The 20331-nt window shown below is 42.8% G+C and overlaps 1 protein-coding gene across 1 annotated transcript in view; it reads right to left on the bottom strand.

Moving 5' to 3' along the window:
* LOC142193544 (cell surface glycoprotein CD200 receptor 1-B-like) overlaps window positions 1–1437 on the bottom strand; it is a 37221-nt gene extending 35784 nt beyond the window's left edge. The window contains exon 1 of the mRNA XM_075262516.1: window positions 1376–1437. Within this exon, the coding sequence (XP_075118617.1) occupies window positions 1376–1436 (61 nt within the window). The 5' untranslated portion in view covers window position 1437. The remainder of the gene's footprint in view (window positions 1–1375) is intronic.
* Between the last annotated feature and the right edge of the window lie 18894 nt (window positions 1438–20331).

Here is a 20331-nt window from a genome sequence, read left to right on the forward strand (position 1 = left end):
AGTATATTATATCCATGTATTTCAGGATATTATATCCATATATTGCAGTATATTATATCTATGTATTGCAGTATATTATATCCATGTATTGCAGTATATTATATCCATGTATTGCAGTATATTATATCCATGTATTGCAGTATATTATATCCGTGTATTGCAGTATATTATATCCATGTATTGCAGTATATTTTATCCATGTATTTCAGGATATTATATCCATATATTGCAGTATATTATATCTATGTATTGCAGTATATTATATCCATGTATTGCAGTATATTATATCCATGTATTGCAGTATATTATATCCATGTATTGCAGTATATTATATCTATGTATTGCAGTATATTATATCTATGTATTGCAGTATATTATATCTATGTATTGCAGTATATTATATCCATGTATCGCAGTATATTATATCCATATATCGCAGTATATTATATCCATGTATTGCAGTATATTATATCTATGTATTGCAGTATATTATATCCATGTATTGCAGTATATTGGAGGTGTCAGGCTATGCAGACACATAGGAATAAGATGACAGTCTATGTAATCAATCGAACTGCCGTGGAAACACATCAGCACCCTGTAACATGTCATGGGGTGGGGGGCGATCACCAGGACAGCACTTCAGAAACCCCTTAGATGCTGCCGTCAAGATTAACAACTAGGAATTGTTGGAGAATTTTATATGATGACTTTCTAGACTCTTCTTCATGTCATGATATTGGTTTCTAGAGAACTTGGAATCACAACCTTAATTCACTAAACCATCCGCCGGTCCTTATAGACTAGAGGTTTAGTCCCAACAGTCCTAACACTGACCTTGAACACAATACAATCCATTAGACCTATTTAGAGATGAGTCCGATGGGTTTTATCCAAGGACCTGCGCGGTCAAGGAAGAAAACACTGACTTCACTGCACAAGTGCAGGATTTGGGTGCATATAGACAGATAGAGATAGAATAAGGTTATCTGGGATATTAATGCACCAGTCCATAAGGATTTGTGGGGGATTCAGGTCCTGTAAGTCTATGAAGTATGGAGATATGGATGGTGAGCAAAGGAATAAGTGGAGCGACCAGGGACGGGCAAGATAAATGGCAGCAGAATGTGGAGCCAAAGTCGGCTACAAAGTTTGTTGTTTTTCCATTTAGAGGCTAAATCCTGAACTATCCCGATGTCTTATATACAGACGTAACTCCAGCAACATCTCACAATATCACCACTAGATGAAAGACCAACTTATCTCCAGTGGCTACATCTGTATCTATATAAATTCTGCCCTCAGCTCTGCTACATCTCCATAGTATACAGTGAATAGCACCATAATATAACAGTCTGATACAATCTTATCTCACCGGCTTGTGAGGCCAAACATCCCAGAATAGAGACTGCGAGCACTAAGAAGAACATGTTCATGGCAGGAGCTTCATCTCAGGTCTGCACCTCGCTGGGTCGTGGAGAAGTGAAGGCTCTACAGAGAAGTCTCCTTTTGTGTCACGCTCCTATTTTAATACTTCAGTCTTTCGCTTCCTGTTTGCAGACGATAACAGTAACACAATATAGTGAGAATGTGATGTAGATGATTGTCCTGCTGAGACTTTCAGGGTTTGCTTTATTCCCCATCTCTAATGTCACCTCTGTCACCATCTATACACTTTGTCCACACAATATAGGTATGTATATATGGAAACAAGCGGTGACGAGTTCTATGGTATCTGCAGAATGACTTCTTGTAGAGGATGTGGTAGGTCCGAACCTCCATACACACATACATCATGGGAATTTACTGTAGATGCTGGGACTTCTCTGGAGGTTCTGGAGCTTCTCCAAATATAAGCCGTAGTCACAGTCAGCGCCGCCAGCGCCAGGTTATGTCCTGACATCATGGAGATGGAGAATAGCCATATCGTAGCTCCCAACCATCCTGGACAAGTGCCCGATACCTCCCACCATGGCAGGGCAAAGTCAGCTCATCCACTACTGAGCCCCGCTCCAGACTCCCGAGTCATCCTTCTGAGCGCCACCTCCTGGGCCCCACCTACCGGCCATTACTATGCTGTGGGCCTGACTACCTACATGACCAGACGTCAGGTGCCTCCCCTGCTCACTCCACAGATACAGCCGCTCCATTACACCACCTCCCCTATAGAGTAAAGGAGAGGAGGTAGACAGGGCCCGGGGCCACACAAAGTCTATAGAGAGCGAGACTGTTAGTAAGTTTGTGTAAGAGCCACTGACCCTGCGTCATCCCATGTAAATTACGATTCGGCTTACTGACACTATTTTACAAAAAATTCTGAGTTGCTCTGGTGCCTGAAAAATAAGACCTATCCCCAAAATAAGACCTGGACTGATTTTTCAAGGAAAAAGATAATAGAAGACCCGGTCATATCTTCAGAGAAACGCGGCAGTTCTCTCCTGTCCTCAGCAAACCTTATAAATATCAAAGTAAAACAAGGAGATAAAAGTGACCAAAAAGCCAAAGATTCCTCAAAGTGAATGAAATCAATAAAAACTACGGCTTGTCCTGCAGAAAAAGAGTCTTACACAGCCCTGTACACATGACTATAAAGAAAGTCTTACAATATGGTATGTGAGAAGGTGACAGGCAGAGTGCCGGAGTCCCGCTATATTCCCGCTATATCTCCCCAGACTCCTGGCCTATGTGTGGACCACGTGTGGGTCATAGGGTGTTAAATATTATATATTTACAATGTTCTCTAGCAGATATGGGGTTAACACTCTACTGACATCATATACTGTTATATTCTGGTACATGGGTGCGGTTAGAGTACACCATTTTAGAAATCTCCTTACATAGCTATAACATGGAAGGTAACACCCACTCTCATGAACATAAATGAGTGACAGACACACAGGTTGTCATCGTCATCCATGAGGGGAATCCATGGGGAATCTATGGCAGGTCTGTCTGCCATCCCTCTCTGTCATCCGGGACAAGATGTCGTGAAGATCCCAGATGACCAGACCAGATGATCAAGCATGAACCAAGCTGTAACTACAAGATATCCAGATGATTTAACTTCTCTGAAGATGTAAGCTATTGACAATTGACTGATATTTGTGTTATTTTGGACATTTTCCCTGTTCCTGTGTTTTCCTTCAAGATATTAATAAACCTCTACACTGATTTATAACAAGCTGACTTCTTCCTATCGTGGATAAGGCCTACAACACGTGGCACAAGTCTATCCCACAATTTCAAGGCCAGGTACGGATATTTAACAGTGGACACAAGTCTCACCGGCAAATACAAGATATTTAACATAGGGTCATTACTGGGCCATAAAAACCTGCAGAGCCTTCAGGGCAGATCCAGGGAGTGAGAGGAGGTGCCAGGGTTTGTCCTGTAACCCTGAGTCCGGTGAGAACAAATTGTGCTTGTGTGTTTTTCGTGTGGTTGCTAGTAAGCCACATGTATAGTTAGGTTATTACTTCTGTTTAGTCGCTCGGACGAGCAGGATTTTATTTATTTTTTGCCTGAAGTTAAGGCTGGATTTTGTTAAGGTTTATTTATTGACCTGTTTTTCTAAATAAACCAGTTTGCTGCACATTTGGTGTCCCTGTCTGTGACTTGTTGGGGCAGCACCACTGCTACTACCCAATTCCCTGTTCATAGGAATGAGGTGCCGAGCACAGAGGGGTCACTGAGCACTGGTGAATTACTGTGACCGGTCACCGGTTTCCATTCTTTGGCCTCACATTATCCAACGACTGAGTTACACTCGATAACACCATCTATTCTTGGTATTGTAACTACATATGGCCATTTAGGGTGACGGCCTCAATTCTTGTGGGGAAGGTGCCCAAGTGCAAAGGTTACAGGTATTTGCATTCTATAGCAGGGGAAGAAATTTTATACCGGCTGGAGCACCAGGACACGGCCACACCGGCTGGAGCACCAGGACACGGCCACACCGGCTGCAGCACCATGAGACGGCCGCACCGGCTGGAGCACCAGGACACAGCCACATCAGCTGCAGCACCAAGACACGGTCGCATCAGCTGGAGCACCAGGACACGGCCACACCGGCTGCAGCACCATGAGATGGCCGCACCGGCTAGAGCAACAGGACACGGCCACATCGGCTGGAGCACCAGGACACAGCCGCACCGGCTAGAGCAACAGGACACAGCCGCATCCACTGCAGCACCAGGACACGGCCACACCGGCTGGAGCATCAGGACACGGCCACACCGGCTGCAGCACCAGGACACGGCCGCACCGGCTGGAGCACCAGGACACGGCCACACCGGCTACAGCACCATGAGACGGCCGCACAGGCTGGAGCACCAGGACACGGCCACACCGGCTGCAGCACCATGAGACGGCCGCACCGGCTAGAGCAACAGGACACGGCCACATCGGCTGGAGCACCAGGACACAGCCGCACCGGCTAGAGCAACAGGACACAGCCGCATCCACTGCAGCACCAGGACACGGCCACACCGGCTGGAGCATCAGGACACGGCCACACCGGCTGCAGCACCAGGACACGGCCGCACCGGCTGGAGCACCAGGACACGGCCACACCGGCTACAGCACCATGAGACGGCCGCACCGGCTGGAGCACCAGGACACGGCCACACCGGCTGCAGCACCATGAGACGGCTGCACCGGCTAGAGCAACAGGACATGGCCGCATCGGCTGGAGCACCGGGACACAGCCACATCAGCTGGAGCACCAGGACACGGCCACACCGGCTGCAGCACCATGAGATGGCCGCACCGGCTAGAGCAACAGGACACGGCCACATCGGCTGGAGCACCGGGACACAGCCGCAGCGGCTAGAGCAACAGGACACGGCAGCACCAGCTGGAGCACCTGGTTTGTCTGTGCAGTTGTCACTCAGCACGGTTCTCTATGCAGAAAGTCTGACAGGTCTCTACCACAATAGCAAACAGGCGCCCATGATGTAACAACCAGCTGATTTGCATAAGGAAACATGAATTTCTCAGCAGCGAGTAACATGTCCTACAACATCAATGTGGTTTTTATGTGGGTTTTGTTGGTTATAGACTTTACTGATAGCCCACTGACACTATATGTCCGGTGACAGCTGTTTAACTCTTTAAGGACGTGTCTGTAATACTCGCTGAGTCATCACAATATCAGGCAGCTGCAGGAACAGAGAATCGCCTGCCAGTGACAGCCGGGCCGAGACAGCTTATTACCATCCCTGTATACACAGCGCTCACTAAGGCAGCTCAACTTTAACTTTAAAAAATTAAAGATTTGTATTTGTAATGCAGACACGGCTTATATGACAACAGGGCAATATGGGACACTAAACCCCCTGTCCATAAGGACCTACAGCTGGTTTACTAACCCCTATGGCCCTGACAGGGTCCCTTTAACTTAATGTAACATAGTATCTGCTATTATCGTGTGATACAATGGGATCACTATCAGCTCTGACCAGATACATTAGGCTGACGAGCGCACGGTGACTTCCGAAGCAGTCTGCTCAGATCTAGGCGCTATCTCCACAGGAAACAGGAAACGAGTCTGTGTGGTTGGGTCGGGGTCCGCGCAGGTACATGTGCTTGTCAGCCACAGATATTTCATAATCTGACTCCAAATGGAAGTAATAAAAAGAGTTTATGGGTAGAAGACGTAATAATATAATGCTAAATTATTATTATTATTATTATTATCATTATCTTCATCACTACTACTATTATTACAATTTATTAATAATATAATCATCCTCATTATTATAGGTATTATAGGTATCATTATATTATTATTATTATTATTATTATTATTATTTATTAATTATATTATTATTATCTTATCACTACTACTATTATTACAATTTATTAATAATATAATCATCCTCATTATTATAGGTATTATAGGTATCATTATATTATTATTATTATTATTATTTATTAATTATTATTATTATTATTATTATTATTATTATTATTATTATTATTATTATTATCTTATCACTACTACTAGTATTACAATTTATTAATAATATAATCATCCTCATTATTATATCTATTATAGGTATCATTATATTATTATTATTATTATTATATTATTATTATTATTATTATTATTATTATTATTATTATTATTTTTAGTATTATTATTATTATTATTATTATTATTATTATTATTATTATTATTATTTTTATTATTATATCAATAAATTATAAAAAACACCAGATGACTAAAATAAAATAAATTAATTAATGTAAGTGAAATGCTGGTTGTGCAATTCCCCAGTACTACTGCTGGAACAATGGAAGAAAAGGAGGAGACAGTGAGCCCTAAACTCCACCCAACCCCTGTCCCCACCTACTCGCCTCACTGTCCTAGGCAGCAGATGACATCTTGGCGGTAATCCCTTCCTAGATATACGTGATGACACAGACAAGACAAACAACACAGAAGAGGAATCAGCAAGCCAAGGGATAAAGCCAGAGAGCCAAAGCAGTACAAAATCACAATCCAAAGAGTATAAGGAAAATGTTCGTTCTTGTACTGTGTTAGCCAGTGGGTTGGAAATATATAAAAAAAAACGTTGCTAGTCTTCAGTAGTTGATACCATTTTAATGGCTAACTCATAATGATGACAGATTACAACGTTTCGGAACGTCTAGGTTCCTTTCTCAAGTATATTTAAAGTCCTTTCTGAAGGAGCAGATTTATATACAAAAAAGGGGGTTAGAATTCCAGGAGGAAGGGGGGGGGTTGTTAGTAATTGGTAGAGACAATGTAAACACTTACAGGTCCTTATTAGTTCACAGTTTTCTGCAAAGTGACATAAAACCATGTGACAAATGTAACCCACTCTCCAGTGTGTGAAGCAGGGTCATAAATTTACACTCATAAATGCGTCGTTCTCTCTTTGATTTGAAATTCCCTCTCAAAACCAAAACTTTCTTGTCATTGGTGATATTATGATCCTAATTGCAGAAATGTTTTGATACGGGAAGGTCCATTCTTCGTTCTCTAATTGTATGGCGATGTGAGTTCATCCGCACTCTAAGCTGCTGTCCGGTCTCTCCAACATACAGATTAGCAGTGGGACACTTGGTGCACATTATTACATACACTACATGCGGTGTGTTACAGGTGAACGTACCTGGGATTTGATATTCCGTGTTAGAGTTTGATATCTCTATCCTGTCAGTGGTCAGTATGTGCGGGCAGGTTTTGCACCTCTTCTGTCCACATGGGAATGTTCCTGTGTTAGTTGGAGGTGACAGTGAGCTGCTAATCACCATATTCCTGAGGTTTGGTGGCTGTCTGTAGCACAGGAGAGGGGGGTCTGGAAATATGGATATTAGATGGTTGTCTTTTTGTAGTAGTGGATGTAGTTTGCGTGTGATTCCTCTCAGCATCTCCAGGTGGGGGTTACATGTGACACCAGGGGCATATACTAATCATTTGGACTGGGTCTGAACAACAGCTGAAAATGATCCATGAACAATTCCACCAGTTCCATCCCACCATCAACCTGACGCTCAATCACTCCTTCTCTGAAATAAACTTCTTCCAGTTCTGGGTGGCTTGTCATACAGGCACACAGACCTTGAAGGTTTTTGCCATGGTTTGTATAGGAGTGATTTAGCTCATTTATCGGATATTGGGTTAGACATTTTTAATTTGGGTCTTGAAAACTTAATCCAAATATGGCTGCGGTGTTTTGGTGGCGGGGCCATGTCCTAGGTACATGGCTTGTGGGAAATGGTCACCCAGCTAATGCTGGATGGACTAGGTTCATTGGTGATTATTACTTTGGTATTTTGAATTATTTGATTCATTTTATTGGTTTGGTTATTGATTATTAATCTTGGTTGATTATGTGTATTCGTTATTTTAAATTGATGAATTAATATGTTAATTAACCCTTAAAAAAACATCATGGCCTTATTTATCCACAGAAATGTGTTATGTTTTTTGTTTTAAGGTTTTTATTATGGTTTAGTTCTTTAGGTCTTGGTAAGAATTGGGCCTATGACACCATGCAAGAAAGAAAGCCATGTTATTGCACTATGCAGGGGAGCAAGTCTATGATATCTGCACAACTCTGCCCGATACAGGGGAGGACAGTGACTATGAGCTAAGCAAAGCAGCACTAACTAAGCATTTCTCTCCAGACATAAATGCAGCCTATGAAATATTCAAGTTTAGACAGTCCAAACAGTCAGCAACAGAAACCATTGATGAATATCATGTCCGCTTAAGACAACTTGCAGCTTACTGTGAATTTGCAGATATAGACAAGGAAATTCTGATGCAAATCATACAAGGTTGTGTGTCCTCTAAGTTAAGGAGACAAGCACTCAGAGATCCCACCATGACTTTAGCAAAGCTACTGGACATTGCACGTATTCATGATGCAGCAGAGAATCAAGCTAAACTTATAGAGAGCACAGACTGTATACCAGAGCAGCCATCTTCTGTAGCAAAGCTCACTCAGAAGCCACATGTGCCTCACACACAGGCTGCAGCCTGCTACAACTGTGGAGGTCCTTATCCTCATCAGAAACCATGCCCAGCAAAGGGAGGAACTGGTCATAACTGTGGGAAACTAAATCACTTTGCAAAAGTCTGCAGATCAAAATCACAATCTTCTCTCTCTGCTAAACAAGCCTTGCCACAGAAAGTTCAGGCAGTGCAGTCGGTGTCCCCTGCTGATCAGCCCGGCAGCACCTGCTTATTCTCAGTGACTGAGGGGTCTCACAATGTGCATGCAATGTCTAATCCCAAACAAGTCATCTTAATACATGGCAATCCGGTGGAGACACTGGTAGACACAGGGGCGTCTGTCAATGTTATTAGTCATGCCACTTATAGCCAGCTAAAGAACAAACCTGCTTTGCAATGCACTAACCTGAAGATATATCCTTATGGTTCAGCTACTGCATTACCCCTATGTGGCAAATTTCAGGCATTACTAACGGCGGATGGGAAATCAATCCCGGACACTTTCTATGTAGTGGAGTGTTCTGCAGACTCTTCTCAGCTGCAATAGTGCGGTATCTCTGGGCCTAGTGAAACTGGCAAACAGCGTAACACACTCTTCTGTCCAAACTATTATGCAGAAATATCCTCAACTCTGTCAAGGCCTAGGAAAGCTGAAAGACTTTCAAGTGAAATTACACATTGACCAGTCAGTCCAGCTGTCAGTCCAACCTCACAGGCGCATCCCATTCCATGTCCGCAAGCTAGTGGAGAAAGAGCTACAAGACCTGGAGACAGATGATGTTATTGAACGTGTGGAGGGCCCAACTCCCTGGGTCTCACCAATTGTTGTTGCGCCTAAACCGAAGCAGCCTGGTAAAATCCGGTTATGTGTGGATATGCGACATGCCAATCCAGCCATTCAGAGAGAAAGGCACATTACGCCTACCATTAATGATATTCTCACAGATCTAAATGGTGCAAAAGTATTCTCCAAAATTGATCTAAAATCTGGTTACCATCAGCTTGAATTGCACCCAGACTCCAGATATATCACAACTTTTAGCACTCATGTCGGTCTAAGAAGGTTTAAGAGGCTGAATTTTGGCATTTCATCGGATGCAGAAATCTTTCAGAATGTTATCAGGCAGGTTCTTTCAGGAATACCTGGAGTCCTCAATGTTAGTGATGACATCCTTATCTTTGGCACAACCCAAGAGGAACATGACAATCACCTAGAACAAGTCTTTCGGAGACTGCAAACCTGCAATTTAACTGTTAATCCGTCAAAATGCGAGTTCAACAAGACGTCATTGAATTTTTTTGGCTACATTTTTTCTGAAAATGGTGTTTCTGCAGACCCTGAGAAAGTAGCAGCCATAACCTCTGCTAGCCAGCCACAAAATGTCTCAGATGTTCGGAGGTTTCTTGGTCTGGTCACATACTGTGGACGATTCATACCTGATCTGGCTACTGTTTCTGAACCCCTACGACATCTCACTAATAAGGATACTCCTTGGTCATGGACAGTCGAACATCAATCAGCATTTGATACACTAAAGTCCAGTCTTTCTAGTGACGCGGTCATGGCCTATTTTGACCCACTAAAGTCTACTGAGCTCATTGTGGATGCCAGTCCTGTAGGCCTTGGTGCAATTATAACTCAGGTGTCCAAAACTGGCAGTATCTCCACAGTCTCCTATGCGAGCAAGGCTTTAACAGAAACGGAACAGCGCTATTCTCAGACTGAGAGGGAAGCTCTCGCAGTTGTATGGGGATGCCTTCATTTTCATCTTTACCTCTTTGGTCGTCCATTCACAGTGGTCAGTGATCATAAACCACTCATTCCAATCTTCAATAAACATTCATCAAAGCCACCCCCACGACTTGAACGCTGGCTACTACGCCTGCAGAACTATCGCTTTCACTTGAGATATGAGGCAGGAGCTGGGAACCCTGCAGACTATTTTTCAAGACACCCTTCACCACAGTCTACCAAAGATGACTTGCCTGCCACTGTCTTAGCTGAGGAGCCTGTAAATTTCATTGTTACACACTCTGTGCCAAGAGCAATGACCCTCGAAGAAATGAAACATGCGGTGGATTCTGATCCCCAACTTCAGTTGGTAATTGACACTGTTCGGTCTAAGAACTGGAACTCTTTTCTAGCTGAGACTCGTCTCCGACTGCAGGGTCAAACAGCATATTTACAGGCCTTCTTTCATGCAAGACACTCTCTCTCTTTATCTGACTCAAACATACTACTGCGTGACTACTACCGCCTGGTCATTCCTCAGAGACTTCAGCGTAGAGTGATCGATCTGGCCCATGAGGCTCATCAAGGTATAGTTAAAACAAAGCAATTACTTAGAGAGAAAGTATGGTTTCCCGGACTAGATAAACAAGTGGAAGCTCTTATTGCCACATGTATACCTTGCCAAGCAACTACGGTGGACCATAGCCGAGCACCAGTACAAATGACACCTCTGCCAGACAATCCATGGACTGCTGTGAGTGTTGGTTTCTGCACGTTGCCAGATCATTCCTATTTACTGGTTGTCATAGATGATTTTTCTAGGTTTCCAGTCATTGAACCCGTTTCCACCACCTCTGCAAGAGCTGTCATACCAAAACTGGACAAGATCTTCTCTGCCTATGGCATACCTGCAACGGTGAAGACTGACAATGGGCCACCTTTCAATAGTGCAGATTTTCAGTCTTTTGCAACTTATCTTGGTTTTAACCACAGGAAAATAACTCCTTACTGGCCTCAAGCCAATGGTGAAGTGGAGCGCTTCATGCAAGCAATCAATAAAACTCTTCGGATTGCTACCATGGAACACAAGGATTTGCAGCAAGAATTGTACAGATTCCTTAGACAGTACAGAGCCGCCCCACACTACTACAGGGACTCCGCCAGCGACTGCGCTTTTCGGCAGGCCTTTGCGCATTAAGCTTCCAAACATCTCAGTAGTTCACGTCCAGACTCCATTGGTCCTCAATGATTCCCTTGTCAAAGGCAGATGAAAAGATCTGCAGATAAGAGAAGTTGTCGCTTCAAACAGCTGGACGTGGGAGACTGGGTCCTTGTTATAAGGCTGAGACCCAGTGACAAGTTATCATCCCCTTATCATCCAGAACCCTTTCAAGTCACACATGTCAAAGGTACCATGGTTACTGCTCAACGCCAGGGTCATCAAGTGACACGAAATGTCTCCCATTTTAAAAAGCTTCGTGACTACAACCCAGGAGCCAGTGCAGAGGAGACAGATGAGGAGGAAGTTTCACCAGGTACAACTGGTTCAGCAACACCAACAAGAGACACCTCCGAAAATTCACAGACTGTCTCTGATAACGAAATGTCACAACGCTACCCGACAAGCAGCGCCGCACCTCCCATGAGGCGACCTGAGGCAAGCGCTTCAGGCGGGGCTATGCCAGGGCCTCAGGGAAGGCGGCATTTTTGGTTACCTAAGTCAGTCCAGGACAAGCTGTCCTGGCGCTAAGCCCCACCCCCTGTACTTCGCCATGCCCCCTCTGGTCCGCCACACCCCCTCCGCTCCGCCCCCTCCTCCGGTGGGGGGGGCGGCTTTCTGTAGTTTGCCTCGGGCGGCAAAAGGGGCAGGTTCGCCCCTGCCGACAAGGATAAGTCGAAGGCCACCAGCGCACCTCAGGAACTATGTTCTGCAGTAAAATTTTCTTTTCAGTTCAGACCTTTTATTTATTGTCCATTTACAATATTTGCATTTTATTTCTATTTATTTTTATAAGAAGGGGAGAGATGTGATGTTGTTATAAGTAAGTTCTGCCTAGCAACAGTGAGGTAATAATGGAGGAGGAGCTGAGCTTAGGGGGAGGAGTTGTTAGACAGGGCGCCATGATGGAAGCCTGGAATAAAGTGTTCTGATCTACAAAGTAACCATCTGATAGTGGACGTATTCCAGAAGACCGGCGCCCTCACTACAACACTACAGCTGACATTAGAGATTACCACCTGACAATAGAAGAGACAATATGGCGACAGAATCATTAATATCTTGTTCTGGGACACTGCACTACAGCGATGGTTCGCACCGATCAGAGAAACGCAGACCGGAAATATTATCCAAAGTGATTTGTTCAAAATTTGTGTCAATTGGAAAAAATTGCAATAATAAAATTACAAAAATTACATAAAAATAATGTTCGGGGGAATTCGAGTTTCAGAACAAAATCAACCAAATCCAATTGAAGAAGTAACTCAGAAGTGTCAGAGCTCGGGATATATTTGATCCTTTTTCCATCATGTATATATAGAGTGCAGTAGGTTATATACAGTGTATTGTACGTTATATCCAGTGTGAGAATAAGAATAAAGTCACATGAATTATTTCTCATCATCGTTTCTCCACTTTCTTACTTGACCATTTGTCATAGATAACAGACATGTGAACAGTCCTGTATAATCATCCCGCTGTTATTGTGGCCGCGGGTCGTGTGAATAAGACCTAAGGAGTGGTCAGCACAGAGATACATGGAGAGGCGGCAGGACCGTAGCTGCGGTGTGCGGCGGTATTATTGGCGCTATGTCATACTGTCACATGGTCACATTATTTCAGGATCATATAGCAGGATTATGTGGCACAGTATAAGGGAATGTATTAGTCTGAGCCAATAAGAAGGGATCAAATGATTAAATATTCTAAAGATTTTACCAAAACTTTACTGGGGGAAAATGCAAAAGAAAAGGAAACTAAAGCCGGATCAGACAATAATACTGAGCACAAAGGAGATCCCGAGTAACGTTATCACTGGATACAAAGTCATTGTAGGATTCTCGTCATCCATCTCTCGTCATTCGTTTCATCTCTAGGAATTTTCTGTTCCCTAAAAAAAATTAAAAAGATATCAATCACTTAATGTAACATTAGGCAAGAATGTAGAACGCGAGAGGTTAAATGTCAAGTAAAGATTTACTAATTCTGTACAGTAACTATATTATCTGGGATTGTAATAGATTGGTTTCTTCTCAATGTGTTTTATTTATATATGGAAATGGGAAATGAAGTTTGGTGATACTAATGATGATATTAATGAAATTATATTTTATATATTATTATATTTTATATTACATATTATATTTATATTATATTTTATATATTGTATTAATTAAATTTAATATTAATTTTAAAAAATCTATATATAGTGTATATATATATATATATATATATATATATATATATACAGGTATACAATATATCTATATCGCGACAGCATATATATATATATATATATATATATATATATATATATATAAAGGTATACAATCTATAGAGTCAGTACTATAAATATCTAATATGAATATAACAAGTAACCTTTACAATATAAAACTAGGAAGTGTCCAGCCCTCTGCTAATACAATATACTCTGATGATGTGTAAGCCATTATATCTATGTCAGTCGCAGTCACTCCTGGCCCCTGGCTCTGAGGGGCCCCAATGGCTCTTGTATCACATTAGAAGACATCAGTAGAGTAAATGGCACATGATAAGTTTGGGGTCTTGGTTTAGGGTTAGAAATAGTTTCCAGGACTTTTATGTTACATCTGTATATGGAGGACTGCGGGAGAATAAATGGGGCTGTATCTGCACAGAGGGGTCACAGCGCCCCCAACAGGCAAAGTAACAAAATAACTGGTCTGGTAATGACAATGTGCTGCTTATATTCCCTGTAAATGTTCTACTAACTGAAGTGCCTGAAAAATATACGATTATTATTATTATTATTCAATAACAGTAATAACATTCTACACCAATTATTTGGGTTTAATATGAAGTAAATATGCAATTTAATGTATCCAATGTGTGATCTGACTTGTGCTATTCCATAAGGATCAATGTGTCCCCTCTATACAGTGATCCTATATAGACAGAGAGCTGTGGGATGTGACATCATTATAGCAGTATATAGTATCTCAGTACCTGGCGCCTTATCCTCAGGTATATAAGAAGTCCGGCCATGAGTCCGGTGGAGATCACTGTGACGATTATTCTCAAGATGTTGTCAAATCTAAGGATATATCCTGGAAGTAAAGACAAGAAAAGTTATATTTTTAGACAAAAACAGTGAAACTCAATATGCGAAGGGCAGTTAATAGAAATAACTATTTCACAAGAACCTGTAAATATGTCTGAAAATTTCAATGACATCCATCATGTAATCGGCGCCGTCACCCGGAGCATTTTGGTGTTTGTTTTTTTTTATTATCCAAATCGGTCCAGCTATTCCACAGATATAAGCCATGGGGTCCTCTATCCAAGTGGGTGGCGACACTATGCTTTATCTAGGGTTGGGGTCATGTAGTGTCACTGCCCACCTGACTAATTTGTATCAACACTAACAGGGCTTATATCTGTGGAATAGCTGAATGGATTATGATAATCAAAACCCCAAAATGCTCCGGGTGACAGTGCAGATCGCATGAAGCTTTTGGGCTTTTCAGACCAGTTCCTCTGTAAAAAAAATTTCTATGGCAAATAAAATTGACTAGAAGCCACGAAAAAAGCTACATAGTGAGGGAGGTGTGAGCCATGGGGGTATTTCACAGGAACAGATATTTTAGCAACTATACTGAGGTCGACAAATACAGTCCATGTTCGGTTATTTGTTATGTCTCTACGTTCCTTGAGGAATTTGACTTTATTTTCGGAACACTATAGGTTTGTGCTAATCTTTCTGTGCACAGTATATAGACACAAGTCTATTGTAATAAACGTTCATGTGGTCTCAATGTGAATAGATGATTATACTGTATACAATGTCAAAAAGTTCTCCTTGAGATGACCCAGATGTCTGATCTGTAACGGAACAATCTGCAGATGTATCAAAGTACAACAATTTATATACAACTAGCATCTGCCTGCGACTTCGTCTGTGGGTTGTTGTTGGCGCTGAGCCGCTTATATTTAGCCAATTGCTGTTGTAGATGATCCGCCTGCTCCCACGTCTCGGCTCTGCTACATCGCAGCATACGCGCAATATACTCAGTTGTATGTACATCTCTGCATATGGAGAGCGTACTCAGCTGTGCTACAGCGCAGCTGCCTAATTTCTGCTACATCAGGGCATTTCGATTAGAGGAGTGTTCTTATGTCAGTGTCTGAGCAGCTTCTGTGTTACAAAGGGCTGAATGGATGTTGCTGAAATGTGGCAAAGTTCGATCAGCGTGCTCCCGCGTCTCGGCTCTGCTACATCGCTGCATATGTGTAGGATACCCAGCTGTATGTTTGTATATGGAGAGCCTATAGGAGTGTGCTACATCGCTGCATATGCACAGGATACATGTTTGCATATGGAGAGCCTATAGAGGTGTGCTACAGCGCTGCCTAAACTCTGCTACATCGGGCAATTGTGATTACAGGGGTTTGGTTATGTGACTGTCTGAGCAGCTTCTGTGTTACAAAGGGCTGAACGGATGTTGCTGAAATGTGCCAAAGTTCTCCCCCCTCCCCCATCAGAGGCAGAACAACACATCCCCTGTAGTACTCACTGAAACTCTACACCCGATATAGTCCTCTTGCCCACATACAGCCTGCATGTTCTGTAATCTCCTGATCTTCTATGAGACTCCATTTTCATCGGCTTTCACACTGTCCAGCTTCATCTTATATAGCTCCGCCCACAAAATAGCATGTAGCTCCACCCACTGCCTAGCATGATCCTATCTTGGAATGGCTCAAGGACCTGTGCTGACGTCATCACAAGTCCTTTATTGTTGTGTGAACCTACATTCCTTCACTGCGGTCGTGTACTGATGTCATTTACCGGAATAAAAAGTAGCCTATGTTTTAATCGGGGTTCCTTTCTATGTATGTGGCAAATTTCATGCAAATCTGTTCAGCTGTTTTTGCGTGATTGAGGAACAAACATCCATACGCACTTTATAATATTAGTAGGAGGATAGGATAGGATAGTAGGATGTATAGAGGATAATAGAAGCTACTGTAAGATCACTCAATGGTGAATTATATTGTCAGGGAAACTGTGTAACAATTGTTACAAATATTGGGACTTTTAAATGCTCAAATACTGTAAGTCTATGGGGGGGGGGGTAGGCTGGCATTTCGTGTACCAATTATAGTCTTACAGTCTTAGACTAACGTTTGCATTTTTGGATGTTGATCTTTGGCAAGAAAAGCATAAAGTGCAAAAAACCTCAAACAGTTTTGCAGAATAGGCTAAAAATTGGGGGTTTTAAGACACAAAACTACAGAAATAATAAGCAGGTAGTTTCCCAGGGCCCCTCTACTCCCATCTGTAGCGCTGGTGACCCCATGATCACATGATCAAGCCCAAAGGAACAACTTTTATGTTTGTTTCTTTTCCTATAATTTTTGTCCCCATAACTTTACAGTGTAAAATTGTATTTATTGAAGGCGCATAAAACCACACACACGTATAACACTTACTCCGCACTGTAATGTGTCCAGTCCAGGGGGTCTCCAATGTTGGATGAGAGACCTCACAAGTCACCGACGTCCCATTAACCCCTGCACTCCTGTATGTGCTGATCACTGACCACGTCCAGTCCAGGTTTAGCAGTTTTGTAGTGTTTATATCATGTGAATGTGGGATCCAGGAGATCTCTGCAGGTGGATTCCCACCAATGGCTCCACACTCTGGAGATCCATCACTGGTCAGGGTTAGGTATGTAGATGGCTGAGCTGAAATGTAGGAAATAAGTCACTTATTAAAGGGATTGTCCACTTTGTAATACTGATGGCCCATCTTTAGGATAAATCATCTATATCATATTTCTGAGGGTCCAAGACTCGCACAGATCATCCGCTCCGGGACAGCGCAGCTCCCCCAATATTTCAGAAGTCAATGGGTCCATTTTTAACAACAATTGAGTCTCGTGCGACTGTCACATTGCCAGGGGGTTCATAGCCTCATGTGACCACTCAGAAGCCACAGCAGTGACTGGAGAGGAACCAATGACATCACCACGTCAGGCTCCGGCTCAGCACCGTTAGGTGACACCTATTATATTCTGAGGTCTGAAGAGACCCCGCACTGTAATAATTTTGCTTCTGGTACTATCCAAACTTGTTTGACCTGGAAGGAATCAGTGACCTGAACCTGAAATGAAACTTGGGAGGTTCCCCCATCTCTAGTGATGTCCTATGTGTGTCTATGTGTTGCCTCTAGTGGTTGTGATGTGAATTGCAGCCTGTATACAGAGCAATGATCCTGTATACGGCCACATAGCACACAGCCCTATAGTAAAAGTAATGGCACATGTTCTTACTCACCTAATACTTGTAGTTCTGTGGATCTGATGACTGTGTCTTCCCAATATACGGCCTCACAGGTATACGTCCCCTCATCAGATATGTCCGTGTTACTGATAGTCAGCGATAAGTTGTCACTTCTCATCCTTGGACTGCAGTTGCTGTATGATCTTATTGTATTGTCTTCCCATATGTTATGTGACATTATACAGGAGGAATGATATAGGTGAAGCTTCCATGTAACTTGTAGTAATGTATCTCCAGGATCAGCCTCACACTGCAGGACCCCAGGCCGACCTCTCCGCACCCGCACCAAGTCTGAAAGTGGAAAAAGAACAGAAGATTCTCGGTGAGCTGAAATAATGGAAAGTATAACAAGAAAAGTTCCAACAGCTTCTAACTATGTAGCAATGGATGAATGCGGGTGCACGGAGCCTGAGCCACGGACCAAGGCTTGAGACATGAAGACAATGATTATAGAAGCACCAAATCAAGATGAAAATCTTCTTGGAAATTAAGACATAACTTTTAATGGAAAATTAAAAACACATCAAGTGTCTACAAAAAAAGCAGCCGACATGTTTCAGGAGTGACCCTCCCTTACTCATTTCATTTTGCTTTTGACTGTGGACGTGCTATTTGCATCTATTTGGATACTTTGGGTTTAATTTGTGTCTTAAATAGAGATGAGCGAACCCCATTCCATCGAATATCAGGCCGCTCAGGATATTCAATTCCAATCAAATACAAGGCCACAAACGCAGTAAAAATTTGTGTCCACCTTTCCTGATGCTTTTTTTCCACCAATAACTGCGCAGAGGAGGTGGGACAGGAACTACGACAACAGTGAACTACATACAACTACGAGGCAGTGAAAACAATTGAAAAAAACCCATTGGCTGCCGAAATCAGGTGACCTCCCATTCATAAGAACGGCCGCCGCCATATTCGTGTCATTTCAGTTTTGGAGTGATAGGGAAAGCTTATTCTCAGGGCGATAAAGTGCATTTAGATACAGTCAGGGCTTTCATAGCTTTAGTTAGGCAGCAAATAACAGATCTTTTCAGAGCTCAATACATCATACAGCGTAGCAGCAGGGGACGTGGATAACCAGCTGTATATTAACTCCAGAGCCCAGGTACTGGAGAGGGGCTGCCAGCACCCAATTTACTCTTACTCCTCATATTCCTCCTCTGCCTCCTCCTTCTCCTCCTACAACCCCAGACCCTACTCCTGAATGTGAAATTTTCTTTTTTTTATATATTGTGGCGCCACAGTACGCTAATCTCTTCATGGCCAAGCTGGAGAGTGACTTCCTCTCCACCTGCACCACCAGGCCTCGGGCCTACTATCGCTTCATTGATGATATCCTAATCCTGTGGACTGGGTCTGAGGAACAGCTGAAAACCTTCCATGAACAATTCCACCAGTTCCATCCCACCATCAACCTGACGCTCAATCACTCCTTCTCTGAAATAAACTTCCTGGACACAGTCATCAAGATACAGGACAACAAAATTGAGACATCGCTGTATCGGAAACCTATTGACCGCCCTACGTACCTAGATGGGATAGCTTTCATCCTAAACACATAAAGAACTCCATTGTCTACAGCCAGGCCATCAGATACCATCGCATATGTTCAGACCCTGCAGATAGAGACAAACACCTTGGAGGCCTCAAAAACACATTCTTGAGGCAGGGTTACCATCCAAGAACAGTTGGTAACCAAATCACCAGGGCCACCAGAATACCAAGATCGGATGTATTAAAATACAACACCAAACAGGAAAACAATCGGGTGCCCCTGGTGTCACATATAACCCCCGCCTGGAGACGCTGAGAGGAATCACACGCAAATTACATCCACTACTGCAAAAAGACAATCGTCTAAAATCCATATATCCAGACCCCCCTCTCCTGTGCTACAGACAGCCACCAAACCTCAGGAATATGGTTGTCAGCAGCTCACTGTCACCTCCAACTAACAAAGGAACATTCCCATGTGGACAGAAGAGGTGCAAGACCTGCCCGCACATACTGACCACTGACAAGATAGAGATACCAAACTCTAACAGGGAATATCAAATCCCAGGTACGTTCACCTGTAACACACCTAATGTGGTGTATTTGATCATTTGCACCAAATGTTCCACTGAAAATCTGTATGTTGGAGAGACCGGTCAGAAACTCAGAATGAGAATTAATTCACATCGCCATGCAATCAAACAACAGAGAACTGATCTTCCCGTGCCAAAACACTTCTGCCAGGAAGATCACAACATCATCAATGACATGAAAATCTTGATCTTAAAAGGGAACTTTAAATCAAGGAAACAGCGACTGATTTATGAGTACAAGGCCATGACCCTATTCCAGACGTTGGACAATGGGATGAACATCTCACGTGGGTTTATGTCTTTTTATACAAATCATTAAGACAGCCATTAAGATAAGAACTGAGGGATCTGGCAATTGATTGTTTGTTGTTATAAGTATATAGTAACTAGCCTCTTCCCCCCTCCCTCCTGTAATTCTAGCCCTGTGTCCTGTCATAAATATGCAGCCTCTAGAAAGTGTTTTTTAGTT

Source organism: Leptodactylus fuscus, chromosome 2 (assembly GCF_031893055.1).
Source record: "Leptodactylus fuscus isolate aLepFus1 chromosome 2, aLepFus1.hap2, whole genome shotgun sequence".
Taxonomy (NCBI): Eukaryota; Metazoa; Chordata; class Amphibia; order Anura; family Leptodactylidae; genus Leptodactylus; species Leptodactylus fuscus.